The sequence below is a fragment of the Bos javanicus genome, chromosome 17 (assembly GCF_032452875.1).
Source record: "Bos javanicus breed banteng chromosome 17, ARS-OSU_banteng_1.0, whole genome shotgun sequence".
Lineage (NCBI taxonomy): Eukaryota > Metazoa > Chordata > Mammalia > Artiodactyla > Bovidae > Bos > Bos javanicus.
In genome coordinates, this window is record NC_083884.1 from 51,202,685 (window position 1) to 51,225,587 (window position 22,903).

Genomic DNA, 22,903 nt, shown 5'->3' on the forward strand with positions numbered 1-22,903 from the left:
AGGCCCGCCTGGCAGTATCTCCCTGATGACAAGGGGACCGAGGGAGTGATGCTGAAATGAGAGCCTCCCTCTCACTCCCTCACCCTCTGTTTTCATAACCATTACTGTGCTCATAACCTCACGGGCATCAGCCCCACGACAAGGTGGCCACGTGAGCCAGGTTTAGGGGAGGGTAACCATCACTCAGATACACATGCTGAGGACTTAGGGCCCCTCACACACGCTCTCGGCTCACCAGTGACACCCGCGAGTGGCTCAGAGACAGGCTAAGGGTCTTGGTGGACCGCGTTCTGCTCACCCCTCACTGTGAGCCTTCCTGCCAGGAACCCACGTCACCTGCTGAGAGCAAGGCTGAGATCCACCTGACCCCGTCCGCCCTGAGTGGGCTCTCCCCTTCCTTCTGTTCAGTTAATACCTTTTGTTGTTGTCGCTCAGTCGCTTAGTCATGTCTAACTCTTTGCGACCCCATGGACTGCAGCATACCAGGCCTCCCTGTCCATCACTAACTCCTGGAGTTTCCCTAAACTCATGTCCATTGAGTCAGTGATGCCATCCAACCATCTTATCCTCTGTCACTCCCTTCTTCTGCCTTCAATCTTTCCCAGCATCAGGGTCTTTTCCAATGAGTTGGCTCTTTGCATCAGGTGGACAAATGTTGGAGCTTCAGCTTTTAGGAAGGACTTATTGGAAAATGAACTTCTGATGGGTTAAGTCTGGTGTTACGGCCGGGGGTGGGGGTGTCGCCCACACAGGAGCACTGCACGTTCAGTTGGCTGCACAGCTCAGCATGAACCTCTGAGGGTGAGCGTGCCTGGTGGGCCAGCGCCACACTCAGAACACAAATCGCCAGGTCCCTCCTGCTAGATGGGGTCCAGCTCTGGGCGTGTTTCAGACTACGGTCTAAAGCAGCTATTAGACCAGGAGGAAGGGGCCCTGAAGCTGCAGACCCCACAGTGACACAGGCACCCCTCCTCCCCAGCAAACTGGTTCTGAGAGGTTCCTAATGAGAAGTGCCTTCTACAAACTTCTGAGGAGAAACCTGGTCCATAAACCAAGACGGTTTCTATGAAACGTGAATGATTCTTTGGCTCCCACACCCATGCTCAGCCCCCAGCCTGGGACCTGGCCAGTTTCTGATAAGCAGGGTGTTTGTCCTGTGCTGGAAGCAGAGGGCCCCAAATCTGTGGCAGGCCGGGCTCAGCCAGCACCGTGGCTAAAAGGCCCCTGGGGTCTGGGCCCAAACAAGGCTGTGGAGGCCATGCTGACCCAAAGGAAGCAAGCTGTTTGCCCCTCAAATCCAGGGGTTACCCTGCTTGCTCCCCAGGCCCCTGCAGTGTTCATGGATAGAATTCTGGAGCTCCAACGATTTAGATGGGAAAAAATATGTTTTTATCTTCACTAACCTCTAACTGAAAGTAGCACTTCCTTCACTGATAAACACACGGTAGCTTCCTTCACTGCTGTAACCAAGCACCGAGCACAGGCGGCTTAAATAACAGAGACGTGCCGGCTGCCAGTTCCGGAGGCGGGAATCCTCAGATCAAGGTGGTCAGCAGGGCTGGTTCCCGAGGCCGGCCGAGCCGGGGGTGGGGGGTTCGGTCCAGCGCCTCCCCCAGCTCCTGGTGCGTTGCCCACAGCCTCTGCGGTGCCTTGGCTTGTAGCAGAAGCATCACCCAGGCCCCGACCTTCCTCGTCACCTGGCCTCCTCCCTGTGTTCCCGCCTGCGTCCAAATGTCCTCTTTTTATTTCTCTTCTTCATTTACTGTTTTGGACATGCTGGGTCTTCTTTGCTGTTTGTGAACTTTCTCCAGCCGCAGAGAGTGGGGCCCACTCTCTAGTCATGGTGCGCGACCTCTCGTCGCGGCGGCCTCTCTCGCTGCGGAGCCCGCGCTCTCGGCAGGCGGGCTTCAGTAGTTGTGGCCCACGGCCTTAGTTGCTCCGTGGCAGGTGGGATCTTCTCAGAGCAGGGGTCGAACCCGTGTCCCCTGCACTGGCAGGTGGATTCTTAGCCACTGGATCACCACAGAAGTCCCTAATTTCCCCTTCTTAGAAGGGCCCCAGTCATATGGAACAGAGGCCCACCTTCATGACTGCATCTTAATTAATTGCAGAGACCCTATTTCCAAATAAGATCACGTTCTGAGAGCCTGAGGATCAGGCCTCGAGGGTGTGAATGACAAGGGGATGCAATTCAGTCCACGACAAGAGGTGAGAAGCCACCTAAGTCACTGCAGTAGCTGTGAGGCTGCCGGCAGCAGGAGTCACGGCTGCATGCGTGTCACGTGCCAGCCGTGGAGAGACTCCCCCGGATCCTTCACACTCATCCTTACGGTGGAATTACGTCGTCCGCAGACCCTGCTCTACCTCCTTATCCGAGGCGTTCGTGACGAAGCCAAGACTTCTGAGTTCCCTGGTGTGAGGGTGCCATGGAAATCCACGTTTCTCTACCACATCTTCCAAAGACCGCATGGCTCACCCAGGGCGCCGAGAAGACCCACGTACCCAGACCCTCCTCGCAGCCTGGAGACGGACATGGCTGTGCATCTCCGGGTACCGCCAGGCACTTAGCATCACCAGTGTGACTCGTTTCCTTTTCCGTTGTATTTCACACATCTGAAACCACTCTGAGACGGGGGCCTTCAAAGTCAGCCAGCTGTCAGAGGGTCCACGGCACCGAGAAAAGATAAGGAAGCCGTGGTCTCGAGCAGGGGCCCCCAGGTCCTCAGCCTCCGTGATCTGATGCCTGCTGGTCTGAGGTGGAGCCGGTATAATCACAACAGAAACAAAGTGTGCAACAAACGCAACGCGCGTGAACCATCCTGAAACCACACAAACGCAACGCGCGTGAACCATCCTGAAACCACACAAACGCAACGCGCGTGAACCATCCTGAAACCAACCCCCGCCCTGTCCATGGAAAATCTGTCCCTCCTCCAGCAGCTGACTGGACCAGGGCAGGCTGACCGGCTCACCGTCCAGCCTCTGAAAGTCGAGAAGGACGCCCCCTGCTCTCCAGGATAGAGGCCCGCAGCTGCTTGGAGTCAGATGAAACGCGGTTACAGATTGTCAATGTTTAAACTCTTGCCGGTACTGTGAGCTTTGGAGCTCAGCTGTCATCTGTTACAGGCCTCATTGCACAGAGAGTAAATGCGGCACCATCTTGCTGCAGCCCCCCGAGCCCTCTGTAGGGCAGTGGAGTCTGAAGGGAGCTTGGTTGTGGTGTGTGGGTCCCTGGGACAGGGAGTTTTTTCTCAGAGGCTGCCCAGGGTCTGGGAAGACTGAGCCCATTTTGGGGAGGCCCCAGGGGCCCCAGGCTGCCTACCGTCCACCCACTTGTCTCATTTCCATCTTGCCTTGACAGGCATGGAGCTCACCCACTTGGCTGGTCTGGGGAGTGTGGCCAGCAGGCCTGGACAACCCGGGCAGGTGGCCGTGCAGCCCTGTGTATCTGCATTTTAACCACAGCCAATTTTGCTGATGATTGGGCAGTGATCAAGACCATCCCCAAGAAAAAGAAATGCAAAAAGACAAAATGATTGTCTGAGGAGGCCTTACAAATAGCTGAGAAGAGAAGTGAAAGGCAAAGGAGAAAAGGAAAGATATACCCATCTGAATGCAGAGTTCCAAAGAATAGCAAAGAGAGATAAGAAAGCCTTCCTCAGTGGTCAATGCAAAGAAATAGAGGAAAACAATAGAATGGGAAAAACTAGACAGCTCTTTAAAAAAAATTAGAGATACCAAGGGAACATTTCATGCGAAGATGGGCTCAATAAAGGACAGAAATGGTATGGACCTAACAGAAGCAGAAGGTATTAAGAAGAGGTGGCAAGAATACACAGAAGAACTATACAAAAAAGATCTTCATGACCCAGATAATCACGATGGTGTGATCACTCACCTAGAGTCAGACATCCTGGAGTGTGAAGTCAAGTGGCCTTAGGAATCATCACTACAAATAAAGTTAGTGGAGGTGATGGAATTCCAGTTGAGTTATTTCAAATCCTAAAAGATGATGCTGTGAAAGTGCTGCACTCAATATGCCAGCAAATTTGGAAAACTCAGCAGTGGCCACAGGACTGGAAAAGGTCAGTTTTCATTCCCATCCCAAAGAAAGGCAATGCCAAAGAATGCTCAAACTACTGCACAATTGCACTTCATCTCACACGCTAGCAAAGTAATGCTCAAAATTCTCCAAGCCGGGCTTCAACAGTACGTGAACTGAGAACTTCCAGATGTTCAAGCTGGTTTAGAAAAGGCAGAGGAACCAGAGATCAAATTGCCAACATCTGTCAGATCATTGAAAAAGTGAGAGAGTTCCAGAAAAACATCTATTTCTGCTTTATTGACTATGCCAGAGCCTTTGACTGTGTGGGTCACAACAAACTGTGGAAAATTCTGAAAGAGATGGGAATACCAGACCACCTGACCTGCCTCCTGAGAAATCTGTATGCAGGTCAGGAAGCAACAGTTAGAACTGGACGTGGAACAACCGACTGGTTCCAAGTCGGGAAAGGAGTACATCAAGGCTGTATATTATCACCCTGCTTATTTAACTTATATGCAGAGTACATCATGAGAAATGCTGGACTGGAAGAAGCACAAGCTGGAATCAAGATTGCCAGGAGAAATATCAATAACCTCAGATATGCAGATGACACCACCCTTATGGCAGAAATCAAAGAAGAACTAAAGAGTCTACTGATGAAAGTGAAAGAGGAGAGTGAAAAAGTTGGCTTAAAACTCAACATTCAGAAAACGAAGATCATGGCATCCAGTCCCATCACTTCATGGCAAATAGATCGGGAAACAATGGAAACAGGGACAGAGTTTATTTTCTTGGGCTCCAGAATCACTGCAGGTGGTGATTGCAGCCATGTAATTAAAAGACACTTGCTCCTTGGAAGAAAAGCTATGACCAACCTAGACAGCATATTAAGAAGCAGAGACGTTACTTTGCTGACAAAGTCCACCTAGTCAAGGCTATGGTTTTTCCAGTAGTCACGTATGGATGTGAGAGTTGGACCATAAAGAAAGCTGAGCACTGAAGAATTGATGCTTTTGAATTGTGGTGTTAGAGAAGACTCTTGAGAGTCCCTTGGAGTGCAAGGAGATCCAACCAGTCCATCCTAAAGGAAATCAGTCCTGAATATTCGTTGGAAGGAATGATGCTGAAGCTGAAGTTCTAATACTTTGACCACCTGATGTGAAGAACCAACTCATTGGAAAAGACCCTGAGGCTGGGAAAGGTTGAAGGCAGGAAGCGAAGGGGACAACAGAGGATGAGATGGTTGTATGATATCACCGACTCGATGGACATGAGTTTGAGCAAGCTCCAGGAATTGGTGATGGACAGGGAAGCCTGGCATGCCACAGTCCATGGGGTCGGAAAGAGTCGGACATGACTGAGCACTGAACTGAACTGAACCGAATTCTGTTGATGCTCTGACATGAACACCCCAAACTGAACAGCTACTAAGGAAATTCGCACGGGGCTAGAACACAGACTCCCTCCCAGTCCTGGAGAAGGGCGGTCAGCGAGCATGGACTCGGCCCCAGACCCCGCCGGACAGTCCTGCCGGAGGTTCACTTCTGGGGTTTTGAGAAGGTTTCCTCCAAGTCGGTGTTGCTAAGCTCTGGGGAAGGCAATGGGAACTGTGCAGTGGGCATATGCAGCTGATTTATTTACACAGATTATTCCGAGGCGTTTTACTGTGTAGATCAAGAAGCCTCATTTACATATTTACACAATAGGCGGGAATGGCACTGAAGGAGCTATAAATATATTTTCCTCTCCAAAGCAGCCGTGAAATATACATATTTAGGATGTACCGAATGCAAGGCAGACATTGTGTTGCTTTTTTCACAAATAATGTATTTAGCCCGGAGATGGGCGCAGATGAGACGGATTATGGTCCTTGGTCCCTGGGTGTGGGGGCGGTGGTCCTCCCCAAAATATTTCAGTCCTCCTGGGAGCCTCCCAGACCCCTCCCCAGTCATTCTGTCCACTGCAGTCTTTGACTGCAGGACTTTTCAGCTGAACAAAGGAAAACATCAGTGTTTCGCTAAAGGTTTAAAAAAAAAAAAAAATCCATGGAAGTTGCTGAGTCAGCACCCTCAGCAGGCATGCTGTGGCTACAGTTCCCACTGTGCCACTAGCCTGTGCTCACGCCTGTCTCCCTCACAGCCCCCCGTGACAGCCAGTCAGCCTCTGCGGACGTTTATTCCAGGGCAGGGCCCCCCCATCACAGGCCATCCTTTGCATTTCAACATTCATCTCGTGTGTCCTGCCTTAAACAAGGACCAGATAAAATACAATTTTTTTAATCAGATGTATTTAGCCTCAAATTTAATCCTCACCATGTCAGTTAAATTTCCAACCCAGACCATTTATACAAAGAGAAATGGCAGCATTCAAGAAATAAACAGGCTTCCCCGGTGGCTCAGTAGTGAAAAATCCATGTGCCAGTGCAGGAGACCTGACCTGCGTTGAGGATCCCCTGGAGAAGGAAATGGCAACCCACTCCAGTATTCTTGCCTGGGAAACCCCCTGGACGGCGGCGGCTGGTGGGCTATAGTCTATGGCGTCGCAAGAGAGTCAGACACGACTTAGCGACTAAACAAGAAGTCAACAGCTTCAGGCTCAGAACTGCAAGCCGGTGTCCCGGTTCATCGTGTGAGTTAGCGGCACCAGAAATCTCGGGCCGTGAATGAGTTTCATTCAGTGTGGAGACTGTGTAACTGTCCAGGAAATCAGACTTTTGTATTGGTGTCTGCCTGCGCTTCTGGGTGTTGGGGGACCGACGGAGCGCAGAGCCCGGGATGTGCCTGTGCTGGGCGGGGCTCTGGTCAGGAGGGAGGTCTTCCTGGTTCCTGGTGCTGAGGATGTCGTCCCCGAGACATGGGCCTCCTGCCGCCGCCAGGCGAGGAGGGAGGTGCTGGCCCCGAAAGCAAAGAGTCGCCTTGTTCTGTTCCCTGGAAACAAGCTGGTCGGGGCGGCAGCCTATGTGGACAGAGGGTGCCTGCTTTCCTTGCGGCCATTCAGAATTAGCCATCTTCCTGTTTTAGGAAACAAACACTGCCATAGGGCGGCCCAGAGCTTCTGACAGAAGCCCAGGAGCTTCCGGCCGGCAGGGCCACACTGTGTGGGTGGACAGCTCTCCTCCCTAGTCAGCGCACATGGAGGCGTGTGACCAGAGTGGTTTATCCGGCAACATTCTGCAGCATTCATTTCTCAGCGGCTGCCCCACCTTCTTACTCGCTCTGGTGTTTTCCCAGCAGTGTCTCAGTAACAGGAGTCCAGGAAGGTGCCGGGGTCCCCGAAGTGGGGCTAGGCCCAGCAGACACCGCAAACACCCCAACACAGGTGTCACGTGGCCCTGGCCTGAAGGTCAGCATCACCACCAGGGAGGTCAGAGGTCAGGTCCTCAGGCCTGGGGCGTCAGCCACCCAGGGATGTGGCTTTGGGAAACACGGCCACTGTTTCCCTCAGGCCGATCCGAGCTCCCCACGAGGGTCGGGACGGGAAGCTGGCGGGGGTCTCTGGGGCACATGGCAGGGTAGCCTCATCTAGGGTCTGAGAGCGGGCCAAGCACATCCCCAGAAACACACAAGGGCCCGCACGCCCCTCAAGTGTTGATCGAGATGGACATTCAAGCCCAGGGATTATCCTGGTGCGTGGAAAATCAGTTGCACAAATCTCATCATGCTTAATAGTTCTGTAATGTTATTTCCCCCCTAATTTGTAGACATACTTTTCTCCGTCATTGATCTATTGAGATATTTAATGACCAGTACAGATGAGGGAAACAGTTGGCAGTGGAGAGACAGAGTGGACGTTCCAGCGGCCGCCAGGGGTTTCTGCCGGCAGCGATCACGGCATGAACATCAGTGTGGATAAACAGCCCAGAGGGTTACAAGTGGAGCTGCAAATGCTGAGTATGCTGGTTTTGGAAAGGCAGAATTAAGCAGAACAAAAATACAAACTTTTTCTATTAATTCGGAAGGAAATTCTCTTGGTATGACTCCCCGCCTCCCAGCATTTTTCCATGTAAAGTAAATCATTTTGTGTTGAGATTCTGTTCAATATTTTTAAAACATGAAAAATACACATAATTCCTGGAGCTATGACAGAGCATTTAAAATAAAATGTGGCCTCTGGGTGACGGGAGAGGAAGGGGAAATCATTTTTTTTTTTCTTCAAGTAGCAGGAAAGTATTACAGAAACTTTAGTGCCAAAGACACTCAGAGAACCCACTGCAGGAGTGCTCGAGCTGCTGAGGACAGTCTGGGAGCACCTTTCACGGTCTTGTTAGTCCCTTAATTACAGTGGGTTTAGGCACTATCCAGTGTATTAGGGTCTGTGTTTTTCCTTTAGTCTCTTTGACAGCATAAAACTATCTTCTAAGAGGGAAAACACCACACGATTCTTTCAATGTTTAAAGCCCTTGGAACAGTGACTTGCTCATAGTAAGCACTAAATAAATAGAGGTGGTTATTTTATTGAAAACCTGCTTGTGCCAGGCCCTGTGAAAAGCTATGGGGGTACAGAGATGGGTGGATGGATGGGTGGGTGGGTGGATGGATGGGTGGATGGAAAGATAAACAGATGGATGGGTAGATGGAAGAGTGAATGGGTAGAAGAAAGGAAAGATGGATGGAGAGAAGGAGGAAGAGGAGAAAAGAAGGAATGAAGTAAGAAGGGAGAGGTAAGAAAGGGGAGTGAATCACGTCAACTGATACCTGTTGAACTCTTGAAACATTCGCGAGCCCATCGGTACAGACAGACAGGTAAACGTAGAGAAGTGTCCTGGAGGCCCAGAGGCGGACGCTGCCGTCTCTTCCTAGAGTGCAGGAGTGGGTCAGGGCTGGCCTCCAGGAGGTGAATCTGAAAGGGTGAGATGACCTTGTTGGTTTTCCTCCACCCCCACCTATAGATTTATCAGGAGCTCGTTGAGAACAGAAGTCTCATCTGGCTCCCTGTTGGCTGGAACGGGGCCTGAGCAGAGCTCTGAAGTGATTGTGGATGGAGCCGGTGGGGGAGGGCGTGGAGCGGGAGCAGGGCCTCCCGAGGCCTCCAGGCGAGGGAGCAGGGCCTGCAGGGCAAACGCAGCCTTCACACCAGAAATCGACCACAGAGAACAATCGAATGTGCGAACCCTAACGGTCTCAGAAGGAAGAGGAAGCTTAAGCGATGACTTGCCATTTGGACGTTGTTAATGGTAATGGGTGTCTTGGTGAGCATTTAGAAATAAATAGTCATCGCGCTCCCCCTCTGTACCGAGGTCTGTGCCTTTCAAGTCTCGCCCGCATCCATTCCTTTGTTAACCCGTGACTACAGTGCTTAACTGGTGCACACTGTAAGCCCTGTGCAAACACAGACTCACACACGGGTGATCTGCTGTTGACCGTGGGCTGATCCTCGAGCCGCTGCTGTTCCGAGGCGTGTGACGAGGCTGCTTCCCAGAGAGGCGTCCTCCCTGTGAAGCATGCATGTTCAAATGCGCTGTTCCTCTCCAGATTGCCTGCTCTTTGTAAAAGATCACCCACCTGCTCCTATAACAGAATTTATAATTCACGGAGGATCAGTGCTTCAAACGAACAGTGTGGGCCCGGAGGCCACTTTTTACCCAACGAGCTCCATAGAGACTGGATTTCGCAAACACTCGGTGGATGTACTGCTTACCGAGCACTTCATCAGTGCTGACCCGTTCAGTGTCCGAGGCACGCCTGTGACGTAGATGTTGCCCGCGTTCTCCAGTGAGGCACAGAGAGGTTAAACCCTCTCCCTAAGGTCACACAGCTCACGCGTGGTGAGGCAGCTTCGCGCCAAGGCTGTCTAGCTGCTTCCTTTCTCTCTGCGTCTGATTTTCTGGCTTCAGTTTCAGTTTTGTTAATGTTTTCCTGTATGTCAGGGTTTAAAGAAATTCAGTACCTATTTTTATTTGGTAAAACGCGTGATGTATGTTTGCCGCCTTAGCCTTCTGTGCGTGTGCAGCTCGGCAGCATTAAGTATGTCCACACGGCTGTGCACCATCGTCCCTAGCTTGTTCATCTTCCCGGACTGAGGCTCTGTCCTCATTAAGTCACATCTCAGCCCCTGGCACCCACCCCTCTCCCTTCTGTCCCTGTGGATTCGCTCGGGAACCTCCTAGACTGGACCCGTCCAGCGTCTGTGTGTGTGTGACGCAGTGTCACACCCTCGAGCTTCATCCATGCTGTGTCAGCAGGCACGAGAATGTCTCCCTTTCTGAGGCTGGATCGCACTTCTCTGTGTGGCTGGATGGACCATCTTATTTATCCGTCCCTCCGTCGATGGGCACAGGTTGCTTTCATCACCTCTCGGCTCCTGTGAATAATGCTCTGTGAACGTGGGCGTTTAAGTTCAAAATTCAGTTGTCGTTCAGTCGCTCAGTCGTGTCTGACTCTGCGACCCCATGGACTGCAAAGAGTCAGAATCCAGTACATCTTTTAAAATCTATACTTGTGTCTAGTAGCTCCCGGAAAGAGACTAAAAACAACTGGTCTTAGGGCAGGTTTGGCACTGAAGCCCCTCCAAAGGATGCTTGAACTCGAGGAAGGCGCTTCAGGGGTTTGGCTCAGGAGGTGAAGCCAGGTCCCCAGGTGAGGGGCCGAGGCCCCTGTGGGGTTGGCCCAGAGCCCCTGCCTGCCTCTCCATGCCAGCTGCCCCTCAGTGCCATCGCCCCGTGAGAGAACATGACCCGCTATCGATTATCGAAAGCTGCACCAGGCGTGCCACAGTGACCACCCAGTGTAGACAGCGTCACAGCGTCACCCTGGACCTGGGAGCTGGCTGGTGCACGAGGCTGTGGTTCAGCATCTTCTCTTTGACCCGCCTGCTGGACTGTCATTTCCAGTGATAAGGCAGTGGGGCTGAGAACTCAGTGGAGGCTGGTGTGCGTGGGGGCCTCTGGGCCCTTGGGGGCAGGGGCACGTGTCCTCAGTGAGTCGGGATAGAGGGAACTTGGGGTTTAGGGACACGCGGTGGGCAGGGACAGCAGGACGTCCCAGAAAGAGCCAGTGCCCTACACCAAGAGGAGACAGCAGAGCCAGAGGCCAGGAGGATGTAGGGAAGATGCTTCCGCCCATCTGGCAGCCTCGGCGGCGTCCGTTCAGGAGAGCGAGGCCCCAGCCTGGGGAGGGAGCAGGGGGCTGAGGGCAAGGCGGGCAGCGTCCACCCGCCGGGCCTCCATGTGGGAGACGGGCACCCTGAACTCCGTCCTTGCTGCCCCGCAGACGAAGGCCTGTGGGACATGTTTGCCAAGGACATTCCACGGGGCGCCACGGCCTACACCGTCAGCCTGGACCAGCTCAGGCAAGGAGTGACCTACGAGTTCCGGGTGGTGGCCGTGAACCAGGCGGGCTACGGGGAGCCCAGCAGCCCCTCCGCTGCCGTGTCAGGTAGGAGCCCCGCCCGGGGACCCCGGGGGTGGGCGGGCGGCATGGGCCCAGAGCACAGCCATCCCTGGAGGAGACGTCCTGGCCTCACTGAGCTCCTCTCGCCCTCTGTCAGAGCTAGGGCCTCAGCTTGAGCTGGGCAGGGTCCCCCCAGGGGAGAAGACGTCCCCTGCAAAGTGCAGCCTGAGACCCTCTGTTAGCAGATGCGTCCTTACTGTTGAGCCGAAAGTTGAAAAGCAAGATTGCACCAACCTGCCTGTCCCCAGCCGCCATTGGGGACAGTGCGAGCCCTGGACACGTGGTTGTGTCAGCCCAGGCGTCCTTGAGGGATGCTGGCCGAGGGGCCCGGTGCCCCCGGTGCCTGAGATTGGAGGCCAAGGGCTGCCGGCTCCAGTGTCAGCCCCGGCTCAGCCATGGGGGTAGCACAGACATGGAGGGGGCGGCCAGGCTCCTTTACCTGGAGCTCAAGTGTCGGTGCCGACAGACCCCGTCCTCACCAGTGATGTGACGAGGGGTGTCGGTGCCGACAGACCCCGTCCTCACCAGTGATGTGACGAGGGGTGTGACCGCTGGGAGGAAGTGACGGCCCTGGGCCTGGGTCTTGAAGGGTGCAGGGGGATGGCCGCAGGGAAGGGAGAGCCTGCATGAGGCTGGGGGAGCAGTGGGGGGACCAGCTGTGGGGCAGGCTGGTTACGCGGCCTGGACCCGCTCCTGGGGCCCCGGGCGCAGGTGAGGAGTGGGCCTCCACCCCAGCTGCACCTTAGGGGCCACCCTCGGGAACAGTTAGAAAACAGTCGTTCAGGGCCCCACCCCGGACAGCAGTTGCGTCACGGGGGTCACGGGTCTGGGCCTGATGATTTTCTAGCTCCAAGGTGGTCCTTCCACGCCGCCGAGATTGCAAGCCAGGCTCTAGATGTGGGGGTGGCTGCAGGCCGACCACCTGGAGCCGACTTGAGAAGGGAGCTGGCTGCAGAGACGTTTGGAGGTCGCAAGCCGATTCTGGGCCAGAAACCACGAGCCTTCCTTCCAATCAAGACAAATATGTTCCCCATCCCCGTAGTCACATCTGTTTAAGCTGCTGACTGCGCTTGTTTAAATTGGAAACATCCTTCATCCTTTCCTTGAGTGGGCCTGGAGGGAGGGGAGCGTCTGTGGACACCCGGGCCCCGTGCCTCCTGGTCTGGGAGCACCGTGGATTCCAGGGGCGCTTGGTGACAGGGACAGCCTGGGCACCACTCACTTGTTTAATGAAAAATAAGCAGGAAGACCAAATCTACCTCTTCTACTTCGTCTTTATGAAGAAACTTGTAAACACACCCCAAAGTAGAGAGAATGGAATAAGGAAGCCCATCACTCCATCCAGCAATTCAGGGTTTGCCTCCCTTGACCACGTATAAAAAATTACAAAAAGCAGTTCCAAATGCACAGGGCTTGCAATCGCGCACACGCAGAGGGGGCACCAGAGGCTGGTTCCTACGTAAGAACACGGCTCCTGGTCCTCGGGGCTGTGGGCACCGTGGTTCACACATCCCTCTGAAATCCAGCTCATGTGTGTCGGATCTAAAGCGCTTCCGCCTGCCAAGGCTCCCTCCCTGGACTGTCGCAGTAGCCAGAGAGGACTTTCGCTTGTTCGCAGGGTGCACACACTTCACGTCCGTCCGCTGAGACCCTTCCGGTGGGTTTCTGCTTCTGGGCGGCAGACCTTGGGGCTTCCGTCCTGTCCCGCACATCCAATGCCCCCAACAGGGAAGCAGGTGGAAGGCACGAGGGGACCCCAGGGCCATCCGGCACCTGGCAAAGAGCGACTCCCATCTCTCTCTCCTTAGTAAACAGAATAAAACATGAGGAAGAAGACAATCCTCCTTCAAAGTAACTCTCAGTTTTGCTGGGGGCACAAAATACATAGAACACAGCCCCAGCTTCCGTGGGTGGGGAGCCCTGGTGCGGCAGAGGAGGCCGACAGGTAGCAGACAGGCCCCCCAGCCGCAGCGTGTGAGCAGAGGCTCCTGGGAGGGTGTGGGCGCGTCCAGCTCTCGGCCCAGAGGGGTTGGTCATGGGGCTCCCAGGCTTAGACTGAGGGCAGCCAGGCTCGTGGGCGCAGCACTTGCAGGAGGGGCCAACTTTCCACCCGAGAACTCCCTGCGATGTCAAGGATTCAGCGGGGGTTCTGCTGGCAGGCGGAGGTGGTGAGACCAGGTGGTGGCAGCGGGAACAGGGGCGGCCAGGGGGTTTGCAGGTGTCTCGGGAGAAAGCCCCCATACTGGGAGAGACGAGCAAGCCCGGGCACTTCTGTCCCTCCCTCCCTGTAACCCAGACTACAGATAAAACTGGGAGAATGTAAGTTTGCTAGCCAAGGCCTGGGGTGGGGGCAGCGGGGGCGAGGGGACCCCAGGCCCGAGAGACAGTGGACCCAGAGCTTCTTCTCCGGGAAACCAGTGGATCTACCCAGGACAACCCAGACCAGGCAGGGGTCCCCCCACCCCGGTCACGGCGGGGACAGATTTTCTGTCCATGTAACCGTGCGCCTGTCGCCCTGCAGCTCAGGTGGAGACGCCCTTCTACGAGCAGTGGTGGTTTCTCCTGGTGATGGCGCTCTCCAGTCTGCTGGTCATCCTGCTGGTGGTGTTCTCGCTGCTGCTGCACGGCCAGAGCAAGAAGTACCGCAACTGCGGCACAGGTTGGGACGCCCCCGCCTCCCCCAGGGACCTGGGGCCGAGACGTCGGGCTTGTCCCTCCTGGGTCTGGGGTGCCCACACCACGCTGCATTTCAGTCCCTAAGACAGGCACACGTCCCTCTGGAGGCAGGAAACCGGGGCTCTGGGCACCGGCGTCTGGCCGGCTCTGCCCTCACACAGGCCACGTGTCCCTTATCCTTCGGCCCCTGATCCTTCGGCCCCTGAGAGTCTGTTCCCATTTCTGCAGCTGCTCAAATGCAGGAGTGGTTTTTAGTATGATTAAAATGTGGAAAGTGGAAGAAGGAAATGGCAACCCACTCCAGTATTCTTGCCGGGAAAATCCCATGGTCCGAGGAGCCTGGTGGGCTACAGTCCATGGGGTCACAAAGAGTCGGACACGACTGAGCGACGGAGCACTCACTGATTGCTGTTTTTATATCATATCTCTTTCCACCCAGAGATTTAAAGGTGTGCTAACTTTAACTGATAAATTTAAACACATGGATGCAATATGTAAATACCGCTAGGACCTTCAAAAAAAAAGTGGAAAGTGTTCAAGAGATGAGAAATGGCCCCTTCAGTATCACAAGAACAGCCATCGGGGTGCGGCTCAGTTGCCTCGGTGCCACTCAGGATGGTTAGTCGGGTCTGTGGTCCAGCCCTTCTCACGATGGGGCGAGTGCTGCCTGGGCCCGCACCCCAGCTCTGAGCCTTCTGCAGCCTGGGCCCCGTTTTCCCAGCACGGCTAGGCCTGGCGTGGAGCAAGTGCTCAGTGAGTGTCCACAGCCGAGAGAGTCCCCATCACTAGAAAAATGGACAAATGAACGTGGGCAGAGCCGGCCATGGAAGGGCACAGACAGCGTGGCTTGCTTTACAGGAAGGTCAGGAGCAGCCTAATGAATGGATGTTTCTAGAAGGCAGGATGGTGGGTGTTCTTGGTGCAGAAGTATAAACAGGGAGGGAACCTTCCAGGGTGCTGGAAACGGTCCTCTGTGAAAGGGGCCCTCAGATGCCCCGACCGCAGCCCCCAGCACTGTAGTCCCTGCACCAAGAGGGTTAATAAAACCAGGAGGCCCTAAAGTGCCTGCCATTTGCTTCTGTAACGTTGAGCCATTCATTCCTCCAAGAAAGGATTTATTTTTTTCTGTGTAAATTCACTTCTAACAAGTGTTCGTAAATCAGATTTGATTCCTGCGGGATTTACAGTGTATGAATGGCATGTCATTTTCCCGAGTTAATGCTATTACAGAATCCCAGAATCCCACGTCTGGTGCAGAGAAAGTCGCCCTGCCTTCCCTCCTCTCCCTCTCCATCTGGGAAGCAGACTGCAGAGTCCAATCTGACCTGCAGCTTCCAATCCTCAGCCTTACCCTGGAGCGTTCACTTAACCTCATCATTAATGCCCAGAAAAAGAAAAAAAAAAAAAAGTTGTCCACCAGAATGTCTCCCTGCCCGCCCAGGAGACACGCAGAGCCCAAACCACTGTGCTGCAGCCTCGTTCTACCCCTCCCAGACGACACGCTCTCTTGTACAAGATCAGACTTCCTCTCTGAGTATAATATTCACCTGCTCGCCTCCCATCAACCCCAACCCCGACGCGCAGGCGACTTCCTCTTTCATCTGCTGCTGTCTGCGTGCTGCTGGCTTTCCCCGTTGCACACAAGCAGAACACGGAGGCGAGCGGAGGGCTGTGGGGTCCCCGGCAGACAGGATCCTTGGGATAGGAAATGCTAGTGAATTCAACAAAACATGCGTGAAGCCCCTGGTGTGTGCTCGGGCAGTGTCCCGGGGGCTGGGACCTCACCAAGAACAAGGTTGTGTGAGCATCCCTGGGTCTGTGCCTCCGAGAGCTCACAGCCTAGCAGGGGAGGCAGACAGGACCGCAGGAAGCCAGCCAGCCAGCTCTCAGGACAAAACGGAGAGGTGGTGACGGGCACCGCATGGAGAAACGACACAGGGAGGAGACCTCAGGGCTCCGGAACGTCCTCTCCGGTCTCACCACCCTTGAGCTGTGATCTGAAGGAGGGGGTGGGGGAAGGGGCTCCCTGGGCAGGGGCAGGGGGAGATGGGAAGGGCAGGGGAGGCCAGCCTGGGCAGGGGGACAGCGGTGAGGACCAACTCTCATGCCGAGTGAGGCAGGGGCCGCCGGGAGCTCTGCAGTCCCCCTGGTTACTTACGGCTTTGCTTGGCTAGCAGATTGTAGAATCTGCTTTGATATGTACTGATGGACTCATTTTTTAGTGATTTTTAGTTACAGACATTCACAGACATGTGTGACCATCACCACAGTTGGTTCTGGAGCATGTTCATCACTGCAGGAAAAAGACCCTGCACCCTTGAGCCCTCCCCCTTATATGTTTACCCTCCACTTACTTCCTTGTTCTGACTGGGCCTTTATTGTGAAATTTATTGAATATCCTCAATGGTGTAAAAGGTTCATGCACTCTGACTATTCTTTAATAAGACACTGATAAAAAAAACAACAACAACTTGATTTTGGCATCAAGGAAAAGAAACACCAAAATGCTAATATCGTTTTGCTCCACGGTTGACGTGTAGCCGTACACCCCAGCCTGACTCCGCCTGCCCTGGGCGCTGACTCGGGTCGCCAGGCCTGGGGCTTGTCCAGCAGGCGGTCCGGAGCACCCTGGGCAGCCTGCCCTGCTCCACGAGGCTCGGGGCTGGACCCCTGACGTCCATTTCCTGACGCGCATCTGCGCCGCCTCCGCCCATATGTAGGTAAGAGCATCTCCAACATGGAGGAGTCCGTGACCCTGGACAACGGAGGGTTTGCCGCCTTGGAGCTAAACAGCCGCCACCTCAACGTCAAGAACACCTTCTCCAAGAAGAATGGGACCAGGTAGGGATGCAGCACCCACCCCAGGGCCACGCCGGCCAGGCCCACGCCCACGAGTCCCCCGAATCCCAGGGCAGGAGGGCGGGTGCTAGCAATGGTTTAAGGACGTTTCTAGAGATAAAGAGGCAGGTCTCAGGTGTAGGGACCTGGTCTTGGGGAACCTCCGGCCCCTCCGGGCGTCACTGGAAGCTGTGGGCGGCCTGGGAACTGCTTGCGTGGCACCGAAACGGTGCCAGAGGCTGTGCATGGCTTTCCTCGACGCAGCCGCGATGAGGCCAGGGGGCGGGCCAGGAGGCGGGGCTGACTGGTGTGCCGTCCCCCAGGTCCCCGCCGCGGCCGAGCCCCGGCGGGCTGCACTACTCCGACGAAGACCTCTGCAACAAGTACAACGGCGCCGCGCTGACCGAGAGCGGGGCGCTCCAGGAGAAGCCGGGCGACGCCACGGAGTCCGAGGTGGGTGCCCGCGCCCTGCTGCGGGCTGCGGCCCCTCCCGTCGCCCCGGGGCCCTGCCCTGGTCTCAGCCGCGTCTCCACACACACAGGCTCGGAGCAGGCAGAGCCGGGACAGAAGGCGCCCCTTCCCGGACGGGGAGGGTCCATGCTCGTCTCTGGTGCGCGAGGCCACCTCCCCGATCAGTCCCTGGTCCAGAGTGGACTTTGGGTTCGCAAACCTCCTTGCTTAGCTCTGCGCTCAGAAAAGAGACCTGGCCGACCTGAAGGTCACCAGGGAACGTGGTGGCCTCTGGACCCCCGAGGGGTAACGGGGGCCCGAACCCACCCTACTGGTAGAACCTGGACCCCCGCCCACGCCAGACAGGGGCTTCCCCTCCCGCCAGCCTCCTGTGCGCCAGCGCGGGCTTTGGTCACAGCACCGCTGGGTCAGTTACCGGGGTCACCGGAGCAGGGCGGGAGCCCCGGGACCAGGGAGACCCCGCCCCCGAGGGGTATCAGCCTCCAGCCGTGACCCCCAGGACCCCGCCCCACACATCTTGGTGCCTGGGTACTGACTGCGGGGCTGGGCCCGTCCTGGGCAAGGTCTCTGTGTTGGGAGGGGACATTCCCTGGAGGGAGCCGTGGGGGCGCCGTGAGGAGCCCCACTTCCACGGGGAAGCCCCTTCCCCACGAGCCCATCTCACAGGAGCGAACCAGTGGACGCGGTTAGGGAGCTTGGCGCCCAGTCCTGACCGCGGGGTTTCAGAGACGCCGCGACAGGGACGAATTCACCAAGCTGTTTGCCAGACATGCAGGCCCACCCCACCGCTTGGCATTCACACTCTAAATCAATATTTAATCTAAAATAAGTCTCACCTTCATTTTGACCTGAGTTTAGGACTGATTGCACCCTCAGGCTCAATTAAACGGCTTCTTTCAAACTGTGGTTTGTGTAGGAGCCCACATGGGCCAGCCCCCAGGCAGGGGGCCCAGTGGCCGGGCCGCTCGGCCTCCATGCTCCGTGGACGCGGGCGCTGGCTGCCCGTCTGCGCCGCAGCCGTGGGCTCCTGGAAGCGGCAAGCCACCCTGCGGGCGTGCAGGAGGAGCGCTGTGTCCGCGCGAGGGGCTGTCTGTGGAGGGAAAAGCGAGAACGCTGAGCCCAGCTTCCTGACGAGGAGGCCGCGGCCTTTTCCAGCCACTGGTCCCAAAGACGGCGCGTCGGGAAGGGGTGGGCTGCCGTCCAGCGCTCCCCGGGTCAGCGGTCAGAGGAGGAGCCCGCCCCCACCTTCCTGGGCTCGAAGAGCATCGTGGACGATGCTCACAGCGACCCTGTGCTGCCTCGCGGGCTTTCCAGCTCCACTTGGGCTAAGTGCTGAGTGCTTCCTCAGCCAGGCCTGGAGGCAGGCGGTTCTCGTCCGTGTCCCCAGGACACCCCTAAGGCCGAGGCCACCCCACACATGCACCCTCACCCTCATCTTGCAGGGCCCACTGGCCCCCGCCCTTCCCCTCTTCTCCCACCCAACACCCGGGCCACAGAGGCCATTCCCAGCATTGCCAGGACTGGGAATTCATGGATTCTGACTATTTGTTCATAAAAGCATGCTCAAAATGGGTTAAACGCAGGCCAGTCTGTCTGTCCTCTCACACACGGGGGCGTTTTGCAAGTCAGATCCAGCTGATTCGCATGGAGGATCATTAGATGCCTGTGGGCGCTAGGCCTATACGCATGTATGCATACACGTGTGCACTCATGCACACACAGACACGGGGAAGGAGGCAGCAAGAAGGGAAGAAGGGAGCGGGTGAGGGTAGGAGGCGAGAGGGATGGGAAATGCCCTCTAAATCCTGCAAGGAGGCCGTTCGGATCCTCACGTAACAGGTGGGAGAGCTGAGGCTTGCCGGGGTTTTGAGTGTCTTCCCCAGACACGCACTCCTGGGTGGACCTGGATGCAGACCCAGGCGGCGGGCTCCCTTCCGTCCCTCCCACCAGGCCAGCCGAGTTCTCCTAGCCCGGGACGCATGGCTGAGTGAGGGCGGGCCGTGGCATGCCCTGTGCCTGGAGGAAGAGGCTCCTTCCCGGATTCCCACAGATGCTTTGCGGGTCCTAACACTTTCTGGTTCTAGAAAGTTGATCAAAAGTGCGGACGCCGTCTCTACCAAGGCATGTCACCTTGAACCTGGGGTTCCAGGCCCCCCAAAGCCTGTGGTGGGCGGGCACCTCCTGTGAAGGCTCCGGGAGTCCAGGCTAAGAACTCACGTTCCTGGGCTCCCCGTCTGCTCCTGAGTTCTCGGGTAGATGCAGTGAGGCCCGTCTTTCCCCCCAGAATTCTGTGCTCTGTCGTCTTCCTGGGGCCCAGCTTTGAACCTTACAACCTGGGAGAGTTGTAGGCAGATTCATGGGGTCTTGGAAGTGCCAGCTCCGATGGGAGCCTTTCCTTTGAACTAGTCTGGTCTCTTAACCAGACTGAGACGTCATTCACACACTGCACAGTTCACGTCTTCACCGCATAGGCTATTTAGGTGTGTGTTTTTAGTTTCCTCACATTTATGAGCTTCCCAAATTTTCTGCTGTTAATGGTTTTTAATTTTATCCCGCTGTGGTCAAAGAACATACTTTGTATATCTCCAGCCCTCTTATATTTATTGAGTCTTGTCTTGCGGGCAGCATCTGGCCTGTGCTGTAAGAACCCCTTGAAAAGGCCGTGTTGCTCTGCTGTTGCTGTGTGGAGAGTTCCGTGTGTGTCTGCCACGTCCAGTTGATTTATCGTGCCGTTCACGCCTTCCACACTCTCGATCTTTCCGCCATCTGTTAACGTACCGAGGTCTCCAACAGTTACTGTCAACATTCTCTATGTCTCTCTCCGTTTCCGGCAGCTTTAATCTCCTGTACCTGGGGGCTCTGTTTGCAGATGCGTGTCTGTCTATAACTGTGGTGTCTTCATGGTGGACAGACTCTTTTTCAGTATAGCATGTCCCTCTTGGTCTCCAGTCACAGTTTTCGTCTGTTTGGCCTGACATCAGCACAGTCGCTCCGGCTGTCTTTTGGTTCCGGTGCACACAGCATATCATTTCCATCACTTCACTCTCAACTTGTTTGAAGCCTTGGATCTGAAATGTGTCTCTTGTTGACAGCATACAGTTGGATCATGCCGTCTCATTCATCCTGCAGTGCCTCCTGCTCACCAGGTTGTTTGATCCATTCACAGTTAGTGTGGTTGCTGCTGACTCCAGAGTTACGCCTGCCGCTTGCTGCTTGCCGTCCATCAGCCTCGTATCTCTGCTTCTGTGTTTTTCCTTCACTGTCATTTTGCTGCTGTTGTTAAGCGCCTACTTTCTAGTGTATATCCGGGGGATATTTTCATTCCCTTGTTTTGCTTTTACTATATTTTTTCAGTTGCTTTTTATAGTGATTGCCCTCGTATTAGTATGTGCTTTAGATTTATTCTAAATCTCAGTGACATATAGAAACTTTATTCTTGTATAGATCTATTCTCTCCTCCCCATTTGTGCTTATTATTATACGCATCCATATTCGTGACAGACCCAAGGATGCATCTTTCTACCTGTACAGAATTCTGTACCTTTTAAAGAAGTTGAGAGGAGAAAGGTGAGCAAGTATTGGAGCTTATCACGTTAACCCTTCTGTTTGCGATTTTTGGTTCTCATTTCTCCCCACCTTTGTGTTCCACTATAATTGTTACATTTCTCTATATCATGGACCCAACAATATAATTATTACCTAATGCTTTAGGAAATTGCTTTTTAAATCAGATAAGAGAAGAAAGGAGACTAAGTCCTTACACTGCCTTTTATAATTCCCTATGTGATGATCTTGTTGCTGCTTTTGTGTGTGTGTGGATTTGATTTGCTCTCTGGTGTCACTGGCCTTCAATCTGACCATCTTCCATTAGTATTTCTTATAAGGCAGGTCTGCTAGCAATTAATTTTTCTGTTTTCATCTCAGAATGTCCTATTTCATCTTCATTTATGAAAACAGTTTTGCCAAATAAAAGATTTGTGACTGACAGTCTTCTTTCAACACCTGCCCATTGCCTCCTGTCCTCCATTTTTTCTGACCAGAAGTCAGCTGTTAGCGTAATTTGAATTCCCTTGGGCTGGATGAGTCATTTTTCTCCCTTCGATTTCAAGAGTTTCTTTTGCCTTTGTCTTTCAGAATTTTAGCTGTAACTGTGACGTGTCTGGGTGTGGCTCTTGTTCCGTTTATCTTGTGGTATATTGAGCTTGTTAAGTATGCAGTTGTTTTTTTTGTTTGCTTGATTTTTTTTTTACCAGATTTGGGAAGTTCTAAGTCATGTGACTCTCAACCGTCTTTCTGCTGCTTTCCCTCTCTTCTCACCCCGTGTTCTCGTTGCGCACAGGCTGCTGCGCTCAGCTTTGTCACGCTTATCAGGTGTTCCGGTCTGTGTTTATTTTTTTTTTCATTCTTTTCTCTTTGTTTTTCAAGTTGCATGACCCACCCCAATATTCTTGCCTGAAAAATCCCACGGACAGAGGAGCCTGATGGGCTACAGTCCACAGGGTCACTTGGACTAGAGCCAGACGTGACTGAGTGACTGACCACGGCGAGCAGCCTCTCAGTCTGTCTCCAAGTGCGCTGAGTCCTTCCTCTGTCAGCTCAGATCTACTGTTGAGGCCCCCGGTGAATTTTGCATTTGGTTATGGTATTTTTCAACTCCGGAGCTTCTCATTCGGTCCTTTTAAGTCATTTCTATCTCTTTATTGATATTCTCCACTTGGTGTGATAGTGTCAGCATACTTTAATTCTTTAAACATGGTTTCCTTCAGTTCTTTGAACATATTATAATAGCTACTTTTAAATTCTTTGCCTGCCAATATCTGAGGCTCCCTGCTTTTTTTCCCCTGTGTATGTATCACACTTTGCTGTTTTTTGAAAACAAGAACATATTTTAAATAGTATCTTGTATTCACTTTGAATACCCATATTCAACCCCCTCTGTCTGTTGTCGTTGTTGGCTTATTTGTTCAGTGACTCGTCTGGACTAGTTAGGGAAGCCACGTCCTCAGCAACGAGTCCGCTCTGACATCACCCCTCCGAGGTGTGGCCTTGGGCAGGCATGTGGTTTCCATAACCAGGGACGACTGAGATCTCCACTAGGCATCCCCTTGTCTCTTGTTCTGACCTCCCCACTAAGGTTTGGGAAGGCCCACACAGCTGGTATCACACCCAGCTGTTAACCTTCTCTCCCTGGCAGCTCTCTTATTTTCGACAAGGCTCCAGGGTATAAATTACTCCACAGTTGGATCCAATCACAGCCCAGGCAGCAGCAGGACGTTGTTAATCTCTGAATTCTTCTCTAAGCCCAAGAGGGCTCCCGTCAGCTGTCTCTTTGCCTGGTCCTCCCGTTAAACCTCTGGCGCATTTATTGCTCCACTTGCTGCTTTCAAGGACTTAGCTCTTCATTTCTCGCCCCTGAGGCCTCCACAGTTTCCAGCAATGCCCTGAGGCATGAAAAGTGAAAGTGTTAAGTCACTCAGTCATGTCC

General features: G+C 54.2%; 2 protein-coding genes across 3 annotated transcripts in view; one reads left to right on the plus strand and one right to left on the minus strand.

Annotated features, from left to right (window-relative positions):
- Positions 1–22,903, minus strand: part of TMEM132B (transmembrane protein 132B) — a 470,837-nt gene that overhangs the window by 392,332 nt on the left and 55,602 nt on the right. The gene's annotated exons all lie outside the window — the stretch shown is intronic.
- LOC133229255 (protein sidekick-1-like) overlaps positions 1–22,903 on the plus strand; it is a 65,728-nt gene that overhangs the window by 35,536 nt on the left and 7,289 nt on the right. The window contains exons 13-16 of the mRNA XM_061385765.1: positions 11,254–11,418; positions 13,955–14,092; positions 16,830–16,950; positions 17,271–17,400. Of these exons, the coding sequence (XP_061241749.1) occupies positions 11,254–11,418; positions 13,955–14,092; positions 16,830–16,950; positions 17,271–17,400 (554 nt within the window). The remainder of the gene's footprint in view (positions 1–11,253; positions 11,419–13,954; positions 14,093–16,829; positions 16,951–17,270; positions 17,401–22,903) is intronic.